Source organism: Wyeomyia smithii, chromosome 2, assembly GCF_029784165.1.
Source record: "Wyeomyia smithii strain HCP4-BCI-WySm-NY-G18 chromosome 2, ASM2978416v1, whole genome shotgun sequence".
Classification (NCBI taxonomy): domain Eukaryota; kingdom Metazoa; phylum Arthropoda; class Insecta; order Diptera; family Culicidae; genus Wyeomyia; species Wyeomyia smithii.
This window is the reverse complement of record NC_073695.1, coordinates 34,733,757-34,753,934: the sequence shown is the minus strand read 5'-3', so window position 1 is coordinate 34,753,934 and position 20,178 is coordinate 34,733,757. Positions and strand designations below refer to the sequence as shown.

General features: G+C 39.8%; 1 protein-coding gene across 1 annotated transcript in view; it reads left to right on the top strand.

Moving 5' to 3' along the window:
- The window catches only part of LOC129724389 (protein G12-like), a 30,424-nt gene extending 13,845 nt beyond the window's left edge, over positions 1-16,579 (top strand). Inside the window, exons 2-3 of the mRNA XM_055679267.1 lie at positions 16,118-16,290; positions 16,437-16,579. Of these exons, the coding sequence (XP_055535242.1) occupies positions 16,118-16,290; positions 16,437-16,544 (281 nt within the window). The 3' untranslated portion in view covers positions 16,545-16,579. The remainder of the gene's footprint in view (positions 1-16,117; positions 16,291-16,436) is intronic.
- Positions 16,580-20,178: the final 3,599 nt, after the last annotated feature.

Genomic DNA, 20,178 nt, shown 5'->3' with positions numbered 1-20,178 from the left:
TAATAGCAATCCATGGAAAACTCCACAAAAGTCCATTCGAATAAATAGATAGAAGTTGTCTCTTTTAAAATTTGCTATAACTTTGCTGAACAAAGTGGATTTTCATATTATAAAATGAAAAAAAAGTTAAACTCGTTTCTCACTGTAGAGTGGGTTAATCATGGAATTGTAACTCCTATAACATGGAAAATAATTAACTAAACAACTTTGCTGAATACGTTACGGCTCTAAAATCAATATTTTTAGGTCAAATTAATTTCGATCACGTTTTTGCAGCTTTGGAAACAGTGTGCATCGCATGGGGTTAGTACGTAAACAACTATCTGGCATATCTTTTTCACATGCGTACTAAATCGCAAAGTTTGCACTGATCCAGTGGAATAGAAAAAATTCGCGCATTCGTGGGTTAGAATCCGCCACAACAAAGCGCATGCGTAAATGCGTTGCTATGACAACATTTACCCAGCGCATGCGCAAATGTGGTGTTATGCACAGTGCGACTAGATCGACAATCGTGTTGTCATTGGTACTTTCAATTAGTTATAAATTGATTATAAAAAGCAATGTACAACCTTTCAAGATGGATTGTTCCTGTAGCTTGAATATTAAAATTGTTTTCGCATAGTTTCAACGTTATCCAAACTTAAAATATAACAGAACTAGAAAACAGTGTTAGATATACGGTAACAAAAAATGAAGCGATATTGATTGCACTGCAAACGTTTTGTTTTTCTTTTCATGGCACATTTTTACTCACCTCGAATAGTTTTATTGAAATCGTTCAAATATTGTAATAACAATTTGATCAAGTAATTTTGCGTTGGCTGCTGAATACTAAGATCAATCATAAGAAAAGCACTTTTTAGGTACGTAGTATTATCATTAGGCGTGTAAAATTGAACAGGCGCGGCTGCCCCGGCATTTTATACACAGTTTTTCTGATGGTGCAAACATCTGGGAGACAACTTAAAAACAAGTGCCATTTATGCAATAGTTATTGTTCGTTCAACCCATGCTTTTGAAAAACATCTCCAAAACCAGGAAAAAACGAGCTTGTTTTCAAAATGTAGTTGAATCACTGGTGAAAAACAACTTCCCGCAAATGATGTATTTTAAGTTGTTTTCTGTGCAGTTTTTATGACATCATTAACAAAGGTTACGGACAAGCAGCGGCAATTTATTATCAATAATATATGAGACACAATTAAGCTATAAAAGAACATCTCGAGAGCAAGAATTTTATTTTCTTATTTATTTATTTCGTCAAACAAAAGTAGACTACATATGTTTAAAAACTAACTTACATGCTATATGCTATTATACTAGTGGGAGCAAAAAAAAAAAGAGTTTATACATAATTGAATAATAATTTCTTCACTTGACGGATTATTACAATGAATGTTTTCTATCGATTTAAATTGCGCGTTGAGTTGAAATATTGTTTTAATTTAGTTCTCGACATAGAAAAGTCAATTGCTTCACAGTGTTGGTTATACACTAACATCATTTGATTAATTGGCCCGTATTTAGCATAATTGTTTCGTTGATGATTTAAAGAAAACAAAGTCCGAGCTCGTAAATTTCTAGAAGGTACATAAAGATTGAGTTTTGATAATATTTCGGGTGAATCGACACGTTGAGATACGATATCGTTAACAAATGACATCATTGCGAATTCACGACGGGCTTTTAATGATTGAATGTCAATAAGTCTGCAGCGTTCGTCATATGATGGTAGGGGAAATGACGTCCATCGTAGATTACGAAGTGCATATAACAGGAATTGTTTTTGCACTGATTCTATTCTGTTTACATGTGTTGCAGAAAACGGAGACCATACAATGCTACAGTATTCTAAAAGTGACCTGACATAGGAATTATAAAGTGTTTTTATTGTGTATGGATCTTGGAAATTATAGCAGAAACGTTTTATAAAACTGAGCAGTTTACTAGCCTTATTAATAATTGTACTGCCGCTCATAGCAAGTACGTCCCATTTGGTGCTGACGAGAAAACAGCAATTAAAAATCGTAACGCTTTGGGTGAAATTTTGCACTTGAATGCATTTTCAATCAAGACCATCAACAGAATTTAGTACTGCAATGACAATCTAACACTTTTGCATCATAAAACTTGTATAAACACCGAGACTTTATCAAAATTTGTTGAAAATCATAAGCTGGGACTCACATGCGATTACTTTTACGGTACGTAGCCAGAATGATAGCAAGTCAGTCCCATAGCCAGCTACGACCGGTGATGAAAAACAAACTACTGCAAATCGACGGCGGTGCTATAGCTTGCGTTTGGAATGAATTCATCGCAGGTCAATTCATAAATGACCTTCTCTCGTGCTTCATTAAATAAGTTTTTCTGTGAGAAGCACAATGTACCAACTGCGCCGCTCAAAATAAAATTAGATTTTGTTTTTACATTTGATACTACTGATAAATTCGAAATCAGTTTAGGTGTAGGAACTTGTTCTAAATTTTCCTGAGAGCGGTCACACGTTCGTGACGGCGGACAGCTTCCACGTAGCAGAGGAAGCAAAAATGAAAGAACACCTATAGCTTAGGAAAATGTTTGCTCCTTTAAAAAACAGCTAAGTAGCGAACCGAAGTATTTAATAGACTGGCAAATTCTTCAGAATGAAATTCGCGACAATAATTGAACAATTCTTGCCCACGTCTTTACATAAAATACGGATAAAATACGAAAAGTAGTATTTACTAAAGAATATTTCAACTAATAATGCAGTGACACACCTAAAGCGTTCACTGTCAACTAACAACAGCTGGAAGAAGCTACTGGTGGAAACTTTGTCTTGAAGATAACATTGTACTATCAGCTAGAACCACACGATGTAGGCCGCGTAAAATTCAATCAAACCTCCTATCGAATATCACTTGGTACATCCAATTCTAATCCTGAAGACCATAAGTTGTGGTAAATATCACATTTTTCATAATCATTATTAGCTGTGGGGTTAAATTGCGAAGATTTTTGCAGTGGGACCGACTTGCGATCACTTTTGTTATGGGACAAACCGACTTGCTATTTTTTTCATAACTCCTCAGAACGAAGTACTCAAAAATATTTGTTTTATCGAAAGCAGATATAAAAAGGAATTGATTCCATAAATAAACTCAAAATTGACAAAAATGCAATTAGGACGGACTTGCCATAAGCGGCAGTGTATTGTAGTGATCAGTGAATGTTAATTTTGAGTCGAGTATGGCACCTAAGTCCCTAACTCGTTCACTTTTCTCTACTACCTGATCTTCTAAGGAAATCATATTGCTTGGCATGTTTCTTTTTCAGCCAAAAGCCATCGAACTACATTTTTTAACGTTTAGCTGAAGAAGGCTTTTTTTACACCAAATGTAAAATATTTTATCTCGTTACGAAAAATATTTACATCATCAGCGTTTTTAATTTCAATGAAAAGTTCAATATCGTTGGCATAAATAAGAATTTTTACATGTTTTAGAATAAAGGAAATGTCGTTTACAAATAATATAAATAGTAGAGGGCCCAAGTGAGAGCCTTGAGGAGCTCCTGAGGTTACCTGAATAGGTTTCGATATTCTACCTTTAAATTTGACTGTTTGTTGACGATCTGTCAAATACGATTCAATCCATTTGAGTAATTGTGGATGAATTCCAATTTTTCGTAACTTGAAGAGAAGCAGGGGTATATCAATGCGATCGAAAGCTTTACTGAAGTCAGTATATAAGGTTTAAACATAATTACCTTTATCCATTGCGTTCAAAGAGAAGTTAATAAACTCGAGTAAGTTAGTTGTTGTTGAGCGCCCTTTGAAAAAACCGTGTTGCGTTGGGGTAATTCTATTTTTTATTTGGTGGAATAACTTTTTGTTTATTATTTCTTCAAAAAGCTTAGGTATACAGGAAAGAATGGCTATGCCTCGATAGTTGCTAATGTCGGTTTTTTTACCAGATTTGAACACAGGCACTAGATATGAGTTTTTCCAGAATTTCGGGAAGCAACCGGATTCCAGCGACATATTGAAAATCAAGAACAGTGGGGAAGTTAGCTCTTTAGCTAAATGTTTCATGAATGCTGGCGGAATTCCGTCTGGTCCCGGACCTTTAGACGCATCCAGAGCTTTTAAAGTATCTTCAATTTCGCGTGCGCTGACATGTTCATTATTGAAATAGTTGGGAAACTCAGGAAAGTTGGTGAAGAATGTATAGTCACGATCTGATTCGGAGAAAGTTGTATAATTTTGTTGAAAAAAATCAGCAAATAGATCAGAGATGTATGCCGGGTTCTCTTCAACTTTGTCATGCAGTTGCATTTTTGAAGGAAAATTTTCAGATTTTAAGTTTGATTTAACATATTTGAAAAACATCTTTGGACAGGATTTGATTTCAAGCTCAGTCTTTAATGTGAACTCTACAAACGCGTTACTAATGGCATCGTTTAATTCGCCGCAAATGTTAAGATAAGTTGTTAAAGCATCACGATTTTTATGAGTTTTGTATTTTTTATGTGCTTTTTGTTTTTTGTTTTTTAAGTTTTTAATTTGTCTATTGTACCAGACTGGGTATTTGGAATTGCCATGACGTCTTATTCTTTTCAATGGTATTTCGCTAATAAATAAATCAGATAATATGTTATAAAAATTTTCTATAGCCGAATCGACGTTTCCGTCTTCAAACAATACATCTTGCCAGTTGATACTATTTAGTTTATGTTTTAATTCATCATAGTTTGCTGACTGAAAGTCAAAAATATCTTCGAATTCATATTCGTCAGGTCTTTTATTCGCATGCACAAATAAAGAAAACTCTATTGCTGTATGATAAACTTCGTTCTTCCATAATGGTTGTAATGAATTCGTCACACAAAAGTCTTCACTAATGTTGGACATTAACAGATCTAGATAACAATTTTGTCCATTTTTCACATGATTTATTTGGTTAAGACCAAGACTAGAGGTTTTATCAAAAAGAAGTTGCAGCGTTTCATTTTCGCCAATAATAGGAAGTAAAATGCTATGGTTATCGATGTCCGGAATAAAATCAATGTTGCGTTGGTTGAAATCACCGTATATGTGGAGTTTTACTTCAGGTAACAGCTTAGATGCAATATTTTCAACAACATGAAGAAACTTTTCAAAGATTTCATTCCGCGCATTATTTGGAGGGAAATAGACAGAGACAAATACGTGTGTCTCTCCTGCTAGTTCTGCTTTCACCCAAACATGTTCGAACTCTTTAAACTGAATGGTGTCGATAAGCGCTGAATTAAAGTCTACTGACACCGCAATCAACACACCACCACCGGGTTTCATTTCAGATAATTGATTGTTACGGTCATTTCTATAGACATTATATCGGCAACCGAAGACTTCTTCGCTGCGAACACCCTCATCCCAGCTGGTTTCGGTTGCTAAAATAACAGAAAATGAACAGGATAGTACATTTTTTTGAATTTCGTTAATTTTGTGAGCGCCTCGCATGCGGTTAAAATTTTGGCAATATACAGAGATCTCGGTAGTGGTGGGGTGTTCGAGTGTAGAAGCTAAAGAATGAGAGTCATTATTAACAGAAGTGTTTACCAGAGCAGAGCAGGTCGCGTCATTTCCTACATCTCTAGGTTGAACAAAATTATCACCAGCAACGGTCCTCTGATGAGTGAGTCAATTGCGTTTAAGACACGAGTGCCTAGATGAGCACGCAATGCATTGTGAAGTAGGAAGGTGTGCAGGATCGCTGATCATCTGGGGTTGAGAAAGTGAAAACTCGTCGTTCGCCGGGTATGGGTTAAGAGTTTCGCCTCTTTGAAATTGAATCGTAGGAATGAAGTTAGATTGAGGTCTGGAGAATCGGTCTTTCGCTGCTGCAAGAAGCACTCTGTCAGGTGGTAACAGTTGATTTGCATGGAAACGATTAGAGTTGGTGTGTTGTTGATTATTGTTGGAGTTGGTGACGTTATTTTGTTGCCTGTTGGCCATGTTATAGTTGGGGCTATTGTTATTATTCCAAAAACTGTTGTTGACGTGACGGTTGTGGTTGGTATATCTACGGTTACTATTGGTGTTGAAGTTGTAGCTGTTTCGATTGGTACTTTGATGGTTATCATCGAGATTTCTGTTAAAGTTGAGGTTGCGATTCTGGTTCTGATTGTTGTTGTTATTGTTGAAGTAGTTCTTATTGTTGCGGTTGTTGTTGGAATTGTTATTGTTATTGTAGTAATTGCTGTTGTAGTTATTTCTAGGGTTGTTGATTCTGTTGTAATTATTTCGCCTATAATGATTTCGTCTTCTGGCCCTCCGTTTTCTTGCTTTGTCAGCTTGTTTTTGCTGCTGCATAATACGGTGTAATTTTGTATCGTACGCTGTCCAGTCCTGTTTCCAAACTTTTCTCGAGCCAAGGAAACGCCATCCACTGTTTGGAAGATCATTTGAAGGCTGGCCGGCCATAGTTATTTCCACTGCCACACTTGGATAGCCAATGCTGTTTTCGATGGGCATCATTCTTGGCGTGTACTCAGAAATTCTGCTGCTAATTATTCGAAATTCTTCCAAGATTTCAAGAACACTACATTGAGTCTTAGAAGTGGCCACATCGATCAAATTTTCATTAACAGCTTCAAGCTGTTCGTCGACTTTATTAGTTATTTCATCAATATGACTGGTCAGCTTATTTGTAATCGAGTTGCTAAGTATCCCAAGCGACTCAGTCATGTTAACTTTAGCGGAAGTTATAGCATCGTCGAAAAGTGTCGTCACGTGGTTATTGATTTGTCTCACTACTTTTGTAGGAGAGTTCACTTTTTTAACAGACGAAAGCTCCTGTTTTAGTTCATCGAATAGAGTTTCTTGTCGTCCGAGTGCCTCTTGAACGATTCCAATTTTCTGCAATGTCAACGTCGATTTGTGTATTGCTTCGCTATGCTTTTTCACTAAGTCAGCAAGAAGAGCCTGCTGGTGTACCAAGTGACGAAAATTTAATTCCATCGCGATTCGCTCCTGACAATCATTGCAGGCTGGCATCATGTAGGATCTAATCTGGTCTTCCATGTTTCGTTGAACACCTGCGCACGCGGCATGGAATCGTAGGGAACACCCCTCACACTTCCATAAGTTCCGGTTGTCCGAAGACCCAAAACCGCACACCACACAGTTTCCACTAACTAACGATGTCATGTTTACAAAAAAAGTGTAAATAACGCACAAACTTACTCGCGCGGAGCTTGAGTTGACTTACTGGCACAAAAGCTCCTACAAGCGGAAAAAGAATGTAAACAAAAAACAAAAATTTAAATTCGCGTGTGGCCGAGAGCTAATTAAAACACGTCCGTACTGGTTGACGATACACAACGAATATAACAACACAAGTTTGCAATTGCGCTTATAGTACTCTTATATGACTACGGTCATTGTAAATTCTTTTCTAACATGTTTTTTTGTGTTACTTGGGTTACTACTTGACAGATACTCTTAGTTTCGCGTACCCAGCGATCCAGTGACATGTTCCGGCAGTTGAATTCTCACGGTGTGAAGGGAGCGAGTTCGTCGAAAAAAAAAACCGCTGCTAACCTGGATCGGGTTTACCCACGCCATCATGACGAAGGACCTGGGATACAAATAATAAACGGAACACAAGATTCACGGAGTAAGGGGGGCTACAACGATGAAGAAGCTGGACAGATCAAACTGTTTCCCGATGAGAAACTCTTTGCTTGCAACAACTGCACAATGTCCAAAATGATCAACTATGAGCGCCGACGTTTGTCAGCATCCCTCGTCCCATAAAAATAGCCCGCAGCTTCAGAGCGTCGCGTCGGTGATGGTTTGGGGCCCGTATCCAGGAGTGAGGAACTCCTACTGGTGTTTATGGAGAAAAATGTGGAAAACATCGTCATGTAGTTTCGGAACCTCTTCGGGAAGAATCATTACATCTTTCAACAGGAAGGCGCACCGGCCCACACGGCGAATATCGTCCAAACGTAGTATCCGGAGAATTTGACTGATTTCCTCGATAAGGTTGGTGGCCTTACAGCTCCCCGTACCCTAATTTCCTGGACTTTTATATATGGTCGTACACACTGGAAGAAGAGCGAATATGAAGTGAGCCATACAGAACAAAGGGGGGAGGAGGGTGCTCTCAGCTAATGTGTCGCTAAGGTTCTCAATAAACATTGACAATATCTTGGTTTGTATCCGTGGAAAGTGAAGTACTTTGTTCTCTCAAGCATTATGAATGGACAGGCGTATTAGGGAGAGTGTTTCAAAAGCGACTTCTCTCTTTCCCAATCAAGAAATCGACTAGAAAGTAAACTAAGCATGAAAAGTCATGATTTTTCACTTACATGTAGTTCTGTGAATTATATCACATCTTTAGCAATTCAGAAGTTTTGAATTTTAATTTATTTGTCATGGCTTTAGACTTTAAAGTAGAAAAAAAAAGAAATAACTTTTAATTGAAAGCGGAGGTTATCAACGTCACTACAACCGGACGCTTATCAACTAAAAACGACTCTTAGCGCTGACGAAACAGGAGGCTTACCTATAGTCGGGCTCGTAAACGGTCGACACTTTCATTTGATTCGCTTCGGTTGTGTGCGTTGCAGTAGACTTTCCCTCGCAAATCTAGAACGAATTTCGGCCCTCGCACATAGAAAAAATGGTTATTCAACATTCGTGCGTCAAAGAGATGTTCCCTGTCATTTTTTTGTTGATTTGATTTTGTTCTGTTTTTGTCTAACTCATTCTACTTCTGTTAAGAAATATTATTACAAAATCAATGATATAAGTAATTTGTCACATCTCTGCACACTACGTGCGTAATTCTTATTAAAAAACGTCGTGGTGGCAAGTACTCATTTGGAATTTTTTTTTTTCAAGATTGTACTTAGACAACGTGCTTTGCCACCGTCAGAAGCGAAAGAAGACGATTATCGCAATGAAAAATTGTTTTACCGTGACCATTTACAAGCCTGCATACAAAAGGAAGAGGAAATTAAGAAAATCGGAACGATATGTAACGAAGGGATGAATTCAAAATTGGGTAACATGACATGAAAATTGTAAACATGCTCGCAACCTTCCTGCGGGAGTGATACCGGATTCACAACCCTGAATGGCTGTGGGGCATCAACAGCAACAACAACAAAAAAATCTTCCGGCATATATATCGGAACTTGCGTGGATTGATTCCGATTTAACACAGCTTTTATACCAAAACACAATCATCATATTACGTGATGAGGTGCTAATTTCAAATGACACGCTGGAGGAAAGGAAAGAATCATACTCTACGTCAGTCACTCCGTCAATAAAAACAGTTATCAGTTTCTTTTAAAATCAACTCATCTACGCCAGACGGAAAAAAACTGTATCAGACGCGTTTGATAGTAAACGTTTCTGGAAGAAATAAAATGAAAAGGAAAGTCTTCAAATCGGAATGACCGCGCGAAATGTAGAGTTTTATGTTTATTTAAAAAACTCGAACAGGAAATGATTCCGAGTAAGGCTAGAAATCGCCGAAAATACTTCTGAAGGCCAAAAAAAGTCAAAGTATAAAATGAAATGATGAAATTAAGCTGAAATTTGCCGGGAGCCTCTTCTGAAACGATTCCTAACTCAGTTTAGAAAAAAAAACACGTTTGAAGGGTAGATATCGAACATAATTAAATTGAACTCATTGACAACATGTCAAACTTATTTGAAATATGAATTTTCACCACGTCGAGTTTTGAATGATTGTTAAAAAAATATCATTTTTTTGTATAAAATTTTTGTTTCAAATAAGAGTTTAAATCATTCTGTGCCGAACACGCATCAGTACTGGACGTGTTTGGTGATCGGTCCGATAGAGTATAAAACAAAAGACGTGTGAACCAGTGTTGGCATTGTTTGCCTGGTCGAGTGAAATAAATCCGGGTTCAAGGTCGTTCCTTTGTGCAACTGTTTCGCATCGTGACTGCCAGCTGGTGCGTAAGCCGATTTGGCTGCTGGCTGGATTGTGCTACAGCAGTGGACGAGACACAAACGAGGAAAAAGAAGAAGCCATCAGTGTCAGCGAGTCGTATCGCTGTGTGGAGTGATCTCACACCTGGCTCGCTGCTGGTGGCTGTTTGGTGCTGCTGTATTGGTGCTGCTGGCTGTAACGGCTGCTACTTCGAACGATCGGACAACCAACCTTACTGGAAGGGAGAAATAAAAAGGTACGTGTTCTTGTCAGCGCTAGTGCGCTAAACATAGCGCGATGGATGTAGATCCCTCGCCTCCCGCGCCACCATCCCCGAACCCCTCTGACCCTGACCCTTCTGTTACCCCCTCCCCTGTTCATTCTTCAGTCCCCCCTCGCCCCAGGCTTTACCCAGACGGAGCCCAGGGCAGCTATACTGTTTATTTTCGGCCAAAGGCAGGACCGAAATCGAAAAAGTTGAACCTCTTGCAGATTTCTAAAGACCTGACGAAGGAGTACAAGGGCGTGACCGAAATTTCCAAGGTCCGGCCTAACAAGCTCCGTGTCGTGGTCGGTAACCTGAAAGAGGCCAACGATATAGCTTGCTCTGAGCTCTTCACACGCGAGTATCGCGTTTACATACCCGCACGAGACGTGGAGATCGACGGTGTCATAACCGATTCGAGTCTGTCCGTCGAGTGTATACTGCAAAGTGCCAAAGGGTGCTTTAAGAACAAAACGTGTCCCGAAGTAAAGGTGCTCGACTGCAAGCAATTGCGGTCAGCATCGATCATCGGTGGCAAAACAGTATACACTCCGTCAGACTCGTTTCGAGTTACGTTCGCCGGGTCTGCACTACCAAGCCACGTCTCGATCCACCGGGTTCGTCTCCCTGTGAGGCTCTACGTGCCCCGCGTCATGAACTGCCTGAATTGCAAGCAGTTAGGCCATACAGCCGCCTACTGCTGCAATAAGGCACGTTGTGGCAAGTGTGGGGAGTCTCATGCGGAAGATTCTTGCAGTGTTAACGCTGAAAAGTGTATTCACTGCGGAGAAAATCTGCATGAGCTCTCGACATGTGCGGTGTACATGCAGCGCAGGGATAAAATAAAACGGTCTCTCAAAGAGCGTTCAAAGCGTTCCTACGCTGACATGCTGAAGAAGACCGTTACCACTTCTCCCGTTACTTCGAACCCCTTCGATCTGTTGCCCTCTGAGGAAACCGATTCTGACGATTCACCAGCGGGAGCATCTTACGCCAATCCTGGGGAGTCTAGAAAGAGGAAAAGTGTTTCCTCTCCTAAACTTCCCAGAAAAGGTCCTAAGATTTCTCAAAGTGAAATGAAGGTTACAAACAAACCAAACAGTGCTGCGGAAAAACCGAAGCAAACTCCTCCTGGGCTGGCAAATTTAAAGTCCCAGAAGGAGTTCCCAGCACTGCCAGGAACATCTAAAACCCCAGTTGCTCCTTTTACACTCCCAGTTGATGAAACAAACTCTGGATTAGTGAAATTTTCTGACATTGTGGACTGGATTTTTGAAACTTTCAATGTACCCGATCCAATTAAAATTTTTCTTACAGCATTCCTCCCAACAGTTAGATCATTTTTGAAGCAGTTGACTGCCCAATGGCCTCTCCTTGCAGCGATTGTATCCTTCGATGCCTAATTCAACTGCGTATATGAAGGATTCTATCTCTGTCTTACAGTGGAATTGTAGAAGTATTTTACCAAAAATTGATTCGTTTAAAGTTTTGATAAATAAAAACAAATGCGATGCATTTTCCCTTTGTGAAACTTGGCTTACTTCAAATATTGATCTCAACTTCCATGATTTTAATATTATTCGCCTTGATCGAGACACCCCATATGGAGGAGTACTTTTAGGGATTAAAAAGTGCTATTCTTTCTATCGTATTAACCTCCCCTCGATTCCAGGCATCGAAGTTGTCGCATGTCAAATGACAATACAAGGTAAAGAGCTTTGTATTGCCTCAATATATATTCCCCCCAGAGCACAGGTTGGGCAACGGCTGCTCTTTGATTTAATAGAACTTCTTCCCTCGCCACGTTTGATTTTGGGAGACTTCAACTCTCATGGCGTGGCTTGGGGTTCCCCATACAATGATAACCGCTCCTCTTTAATCTATAACCTTTGCGATGACTTCGAAATGACTATTTTAAACAACGGTGAAATGACACGTATCCCGAAACCTCCAGCGCGCCCAAGCGCTTTGGATCTATCCTTATGTTCGACGTCGCTACGGTTGGATTGCACATGGAAGGTAATCCTCGATCCTCACGGTAGCGACCATCTGCCTATTCTTATTTCAATTACTAACGGGTCAACTCGCATGCGACCAATTGACATTCCGTATGACCTCACACGAAATGTCGATTGGAAGTTATACGAGGAAATGATTTCAAAAGCGGTCGAGTCGATTCAACATCATTCACCACTTGAAGAATACAACCTCCTCGCGGGCTTGATTCTCGACGCCGCGTTGCAAGCCCAAACGAAGAAATATCCCGGCGTAACGATCAAAGAACGGCCTCCCACTCCGTGGTGGGACCAAGAGTGCTCCGATGTCTACACGCAAAGATCCGACGCGTTTAAGGCCTACCAGACGGGAGGTATACCTGGCGACTATTTACGGTATTCGGAGCTTGATACCAAGCTTAAAAGCTTGGCTAAAGCAAAGAAACGTGGATATTGGCGTCGGTTCGTGAACGAGACGTCGAGGGAGACATCGATGAGCACTCTTTGGAACACAGCCCGAAGAATGCGGAATCGCGTAACGGTCAACGAAAGCGAGGAGTCTTCAAGTAGGTGGATATTTGATTTTGCCAGGAAAGTATGTCCGGACTCTGTTCCTGAGCAAAATATTGTTCGCGATGCGTCTCCGGGCCACGACGCGATAGAATCACCTTTTACGATGGCAGAACTTTCAGTTGCCCTCCTGTCCTGTAACAATAACGCGCCTGGATTAGATAGAATCAAATTCAACTTGTTGAAGAATCTACCCGGCAATGCCAAGAGGCGCTTGTTGAACTTGTTCAATAAGTTCCTGGAGCAAAACATTGTACCGCAGGATTGGAGGCACGTGAAGGTGATCGCCATCCAAAAACCAGGGAAACCAGCTTCTAATCACAACTCTTATAGGCCGATTGCAATGCTATCCTGTATCCGGAAATTGATGGAAAAAATGATACTCCGTCGTTTAGACCACTGGGTCGAATCAAATGGTCTACTATCAGAAACTCAATTTGGCTTCCGCCGTGCCAAAGGGACGAATGATTGTCTTGCGTTGCTTTCAACAGATATTCAGCTGGCGTATGCTCGTAAAGAACAAATGGCGTCTGCGTTCTTGGACATTAAGGGGGCTTTTGATTCCGTTTCTATTGACATTCTTTCGGGTAAACTTCACCGACAAGGATTTTCTCCAATTTTGAACAATTTTTTGCACAACTTGTTGTCCGAAAAGCACATGCATTTTACGCATGGCGATTTGGCAACTTTTCGCATTAGCTACATGGGTCTTCCCCAGGGCTCATGTTTAAGCCCCCTTCTTTACAACTTTTATGTAAATGACATCGACGAATGTCTGGCAAATTCATGCACGATAAGGCAACTTGCAGACGACAGTGTAATCTCTGTTACAGGAGCCAAAGCTGCCGATTTGCAAGGACCATTGCAAGATACCTTGGACAATTTGTCTGCTTGGGCTTTACAGCTAGGTATCGAATTCTCTCCGGAGAAGACTGAGATAGTAGTTTTTTCTAGGAAGCATGAACCTGCTCAGCTTCAAACACAATTAATGGGTAAAACGATTTCTCAGGTTTTGGTACACAAATATCTTGGTGTCTGGTTCGACTCTAAAGGCACCTGGGGTTGTCACGTGAGGTATCTGATGAAAAAATGTCAACAAAGAGTGAATTTTCTTCGTACAATAACCGGACAATGGTGGGGAGCCCATCCAGGAGACCTTATAAGGCTTTACCAAACAACGATATTGTCTGTTATTGAATACGGGTGTTTCTGCTTCCGCTCCGCAGCAAACACACATTTGATCAAACTGGAGCGAATACAATATCGTTGTTTGCGTATCGCCTTAGGTTGCATGCAGTCGACCCATACGATGAGTTTGGAGGTTTTAGCTGGAGTACTACCATTGAAAAACCGCTTCTGGAGCCTGTCTTCTCGTATTCTAATCAAATGTGAGGTCTTGAACCGTCCCGTGATTGAAAATTTTGAAAGGTTAATCGAACTTAATTCTCAAACCCGTTTTATGACATTGTATTTCAATCACATGTCCCAAAATATTAACCCTTCTTCGAATATTCCAAATCGTGTCGACTTATCAAATACTTCTGATTCTACTGTGTTTTTCGATACATCCATGATAGAAGAAACTCGTGGAATCCCGGATCATTTACGCGTGCAGCAGATCCCTAAAATTTTTTCCAATAAATATCGAAACATCAACTGCGACAATATGTACTACACTGACGGATCACTTCTTGATGGGTCCACTGGCTTCGGTATCTTCAATAACAATTTAACCGTCTCCCATAAGCTCGATAATCCTGCTTCTGTTTACGTCGCAGAATTAGCTGCAATTCAGTACACCCTAGGGATTATCGAAAAAATGCCCACGGACCATTATTTCATCTTTACGGACAGTCTCAGTTCCATTGAGGCTCTCCGATCGATGAAAGATGTTAAGCACTCTCCGTATTTCCTGGGGAGAATACGGGAACATCTGAGTGCTTTATCCGAAAAATCTACTCAGATTACCTTAGCGTGGGTCCTTTCTCACTGCTCGATACCGGGTAATGAGAAAGCGGACTCTTTGGCTAAGGTGGGCGCAACAAACGGTGATATTTATGAAAGACCAATTGCCTTTAATGAATTTTTCGCACTTGTACGTCAGAATACGATCATCAGTTGGCAGAATGCTTGGACCAGAGGGGAATTGGGAAGGTGGTTACATTCCATAATCCCCAAAGTATCGACGAACCCGTGGTTCAAGGGGTTGGATGTAGGTCGGGATTTCATTTGCGTGATGTCCCGGCTTATGTCCAATCACTATAGATTTGACGCGCTCCTCCGTCGTGTTGGGCTCGGGGAAAGTGGTATCTGTGCCTGTGGTGAAGGTTATCACGACATAGAGCATGTGGTTTGGTCATGCCCTGTACACCGTGACGCCAGGTCTAAATTAATAGCTTCCCTGCAGGCCGAGGGTAGACAGCCGGCTGTTCCTGTTCGTGATGTCTTGGCGAGCCGTGACCTATCCTACATGTCCCTTATATACGTTTTCCTGAAATCCATCCACGCCCCAGTCTAGTCCCGTTCCCCTCCGTCTACACCCAACAAGAACAAGAACAAGACAAGAACACGTTTGAACCTTAAGCACAAAACCAGCAACCAGACCCCGCACAACAGAACCAGGACCCAAGGACTACGAGCCTCTGTCCCAACTCACGACATCGTGGCTCAGCAGAACGAATCCATACATGCCATTCGACGATTATCAGACGACCATTGAACAACAAAACACTGATTGGAAATCCCATGCTAGTTTTAAGTTAGACTTAATTTCAGCTCGTAGTCGGCAGCGAGGATAAAAAATTTGCTTTAGTTTTTAAGTCATCAGATATAATTGGCGCCGTTAAACATTAAATTGTATTTGTGCCGTGTCAAATAAATGTTATGTGAAGAAAAAAAAAAAGAGTTTAAATGTTTGTTTTAACTCCAAATAAAACTTGACACAGAAATTCTGTATCAATAAAAATAACAGTTTTTTGTCAAGCACTAGTGACTAGAAAAAAGTTTTTTGAAATTTGATTTACAGAGGCTCTTGCCCAAAATTTATCGGATCAATTATTGAGGTTCAAAAAACTTAGGGAACTGATGTCTCCTCAACAGCTGAAATTATTGTTTGATATAGACATGATTCCTTCTCCAAAATGTCTACGGTAAGCTAAATTGATGATCTTTTGCGAGTTCTCCGTCCCTGTGGTTTATTTGGTTTCACAGCAACAGATTGATGCATGTTAACTTTTTTTTTCCTTCTTTTCTATTTCCTTGCATTAATACAACCAACTCTAATGGCCGTTCGGACATCGTGACCAAATGTGTGCGCCTGTTTTTCCGTACGATATTGATTGCAGTAAATCTCACCACCCGGGGACTGAACGGATTAGTCGATGACATATTAGCACTGCTGCCACAGGACGAGATAATCCTGCTATTCTTCGACAAACTGGAGACCAGCAATGATTTCTCGTACTTTTTCGAGCAGATCGGCAGCGGGGAGTTCGAAAGTGTGCTCAATATGCTGCAGGTAAGAAGCGTGAGTCGAAGCACATGACAGCGTACCAACCGTCACCAGGGAGGATTAACGGAGTGAAATTGATTCCGAAAAGTTTTCTTATTCAACCTATTTTGATTGGGTCTGGTGAAAATACAAACTTTTTTGTGTCTTTACAGAGCTCGCAACAGCTGAGGATTCTGCTGTGGAGATTACAACGACATGGCTTTGATATTCCCGGATGGATTCAGCAGATTCAGCGATACTTTAGCTTTAGTAGTTTTTAGCATGGAGCTCCAATAAATTTCAGTTAACATGAAAAGGTTTGTTTTCTTTGAAAGAGCTTGAAAACAGAAACCAGAAGCAGGAAAAAAATTAACATCAAAGATGAATGCCTGCAAAAATATATCTACCCAAATAACTTCAACAACACTAATGACTAATTTATTCTGTCATTTGTCAGAATTACGCTTATCTGCAGACGATCAGTGCGTCTTCATGAATCCATTTCAATGGATCAAACATTCGGAATGTTTGACTGCGAGATTGTTTCATCATCTTCCACCAGCAACAGCCCGGATATTCTATTCAAACGGTAAGACAAAGGGCTCTTTTCAATAGATTCATCGGATATGACGTTCTCTTCCTCCTGGTGTTTTAATGCTCATATTCCCCAATCGCAACAAAACATGAATGCATCGAAGCGTAGAATATTTTCGAGCACATACGAACACATACACAACCATGCACTTGTCCGTCTGTTCGGTGGGGTATAATGTATATGTATGCAAAAGTCCGAGCTGAATAGATTATGCTCAACTTTACCTATCATATTCTCCAATGAACTGTTTGCCTCTTTTGACACTACACAAAGATGCTGGCCGGTCCGGTGAGCTTTGCCCTCTGCCATCCATATAACGTACAACTCCCCGCCTCTGCCTTTGGTCACTATTTCTCTGTACACATATCTGCGGGTAGTTGCTCTGCTTATTCGCTGCCGGTGGTCCTTTACACGTTGAACATCAGCCGTCAACCTCTTTAGCCTCAGCATCAACAGACGCGTTCCCGTGTTTAATGATGAAACATTGCACAATGCAGCGTGATAATCATTATGGGCACTCGCTGATTCTAACCTATCGTGGAGTGAGTTCAAATCTTACAGTTAGAAATAATCTACAACAGCCAATAGCCGGAGTTGATTCAATTAACCGTCTGTGAATGGTCGAAATGTCCCTTGCACAGCTCTTTACCTTCGTTCTATTCAAGCAGCACTTGCACCATTTTTTGAAACAAAACTTATCTATTTATATTGTTTTGAAATTTTTTTGTCACGTTGCAAGTAACTTTTCTAGTTTTCCTATCGAAATGTAAACTTAAGCGTCGTTACCTGGAAATTGCATAGTTTGCTTTTTTTGTTACAGAGTTGTTATTGTTGCTACTTTGCAACAATGCATGGTGCTTAAGTTCTTAATAATTTTTAAAATTAGCTGCAGTTCGAGTTTGACGAAAAAATCATGAATACTTCCTACTAAATTTTAAATTGAAATTTCGATATATTTGCACTATTTTTAAAGTCTACTTCTGACTTCCGTTTAATCAACATGACATCTACTGTGCAAAGGGCAGACTCCATCTGCATATATTAATGCTGCTTAGAGATAAATATCCGAGCGGCATATGCAAATGAAAGGATTCGCCGGGACTCCGCTGTGCCGATTGCTTGCCTTTCCAGGGCGCTCGGTAATGGAAGGCAAATAAAATTCGAAAATTAAATAAAATTGCTTCACCCGTAGGTCAGCCGTAGGTGCTAGGATAACCGGCGAGAATAACAAGTGGATTCTGCGAGAAGCTAGCATGTTATAATGGTAGCCCCGGAAATGTTTGATATCGAACGAAGCAGGACGGGGAAACATTCTTCCAGTTTTAGTTGGAACGAAAGGAACAAACGAAACACTCGAATGGCTGTTTGGAAAAACCCGTCCGAACATATCGCCAACATGGGACGGCTTAGGTTACGGCTTAGATTGGACGGGAAAGAATATGTTCATTTGATTTTATATTTGCTTAAGAGAGACATGCTGTGGTGCCCCGTAATGGAGGTTTTTTCCCATCACTTCTGCCAGCTGCCAATTAGTGCCGGCTGCAGGATGCTCACGCGCTACAGATGAAAAGGCACAAGACATTACCATTAATTGAACATGGTTTGGATTTTAATATCTCGTGCGAAGTTAAGAACCCCGTAGGGAATGAGGATGTTGATTTTCAAGTTTTTCGAAAGTAAGTTAATTAGCAGCATCCGGAAAGGTTTGCTATTCTGCTCGTCTAACGATGTTTGTCGTTGAGTCGTCCGGGCTCAGAGGGGGTTTTCTTTTTGTCGATTTAGATTTGCAACAGAGGAGTAATTATTTGCTGTGCGTGGTAAAACATTTCCCTTCCAATAAGATGCTCCGTATCCACAATTTCAGTTTGGGGCCATCCACATACCACGTGGGCAGTTTAGGGGGGAAGGGGGGTGTATGTGTAATGTCCACGGTCCATACAAAAGAAATAGAATTTTTATGAGCAGATGTTTCCGGGGGGAGGGGGGTTCAAAATCGTTAAAAATCTGTCCACGTGGTATGTGGATGGCCCCTTTGGTCGATTGGATTTGTGAATCATATCTTGGAGTCAAATCAGTTCAACTATGATTAGCTGATAAGAACTGAAAATGAATTAAATAAGATGAGTTCGTATATTAAAAACAGAAGAAGAAAAAAAGGTATTAGAAGAAGAAACAGAGGAACAAGAAGAAGAAAAAGGGAAATTAGAAGAAGGAAAAGAGAAATCAGAAGAAGGAAAAGAAAAAAAAAGAAAAAAGAGAAATTAAAAATAGGAAAAGAATAATTTAAAGAAATAAATGAAGAATTAGTAGAAGAAAAAGGGAACTGAAAGGAGAAGAAGAGTAATAACAATAATAATAATAAAATTGGAATAATTAAAAGAAAAATTAGAAAAGGATATTGATGAAATAGAAAAATAATAGAGAAAATGGGTAATTGCAAAAACATGTGCTATAAAAGGAACCGAGAAAAAAGAGGAATCAGAAAGAAAAGGAGGAATTAGACGAAAAACAAGAAACAATAGAAGAATTGAAAAAGAAAATAAAAGAAGAACAGTAATGAGGATACCATGGAACGGGGTGAAATTGATCAATTTTTATAACAATTTCCAATTAACTAGCTTCATGTACATTTTTCCCTAAATAGCATAATTTTAAAACAAGTACTGGTATGTGCTCCAGTAAACCTCTATGGCTATTGGTGAAATTTCTATCGTCTACTTCATGAAATAAATTCGATAATTCTAAAAGGTAAATTGGGGTGAAATTGATCACCATTGAAATCGATATATTGTTTTGTCAATTTTTTCGATATGCTAAAGAAAAATGATGATTTCTGTACTGGAAAATTATCTTTTACAGCTAGTTTGAAAACGAAAATAACGATATTTTAGGTTAAAATTTGTTTATTTTAGCTCATGAGCTGCTTGTTGCTAAATTTGCTCTTGTTTGATCGTCGATAGACCGATTTCAATTCGGTTTGTTGCAAAAGCTCAAAAACTAGCTCTGAAATTCAGATCTTTGTGGTTTCCTGCGAATTCATCAGTATTTCTTTAATGGTATGGAATAATCATTGTTGAAAATTACATTTTTTGAGCTTTTATCAAACTTTACTCACTTCTCCAAATTTAACGTAACTAACTCTCAACTAAGATTACTTTGAGTAAATTCAATACTTTTTTTTGTTATTTGGAAACTTGTTTGATCAAATTTGATTGAGTTTTGACTGAGTCAGAAGAATTTTTCTAAAATATGAAAAATCGCACCGGGCATGCAAGGGTTAGCTTTGACAGGTATGTGAATCATGCGAAAGTTGCGTTTAA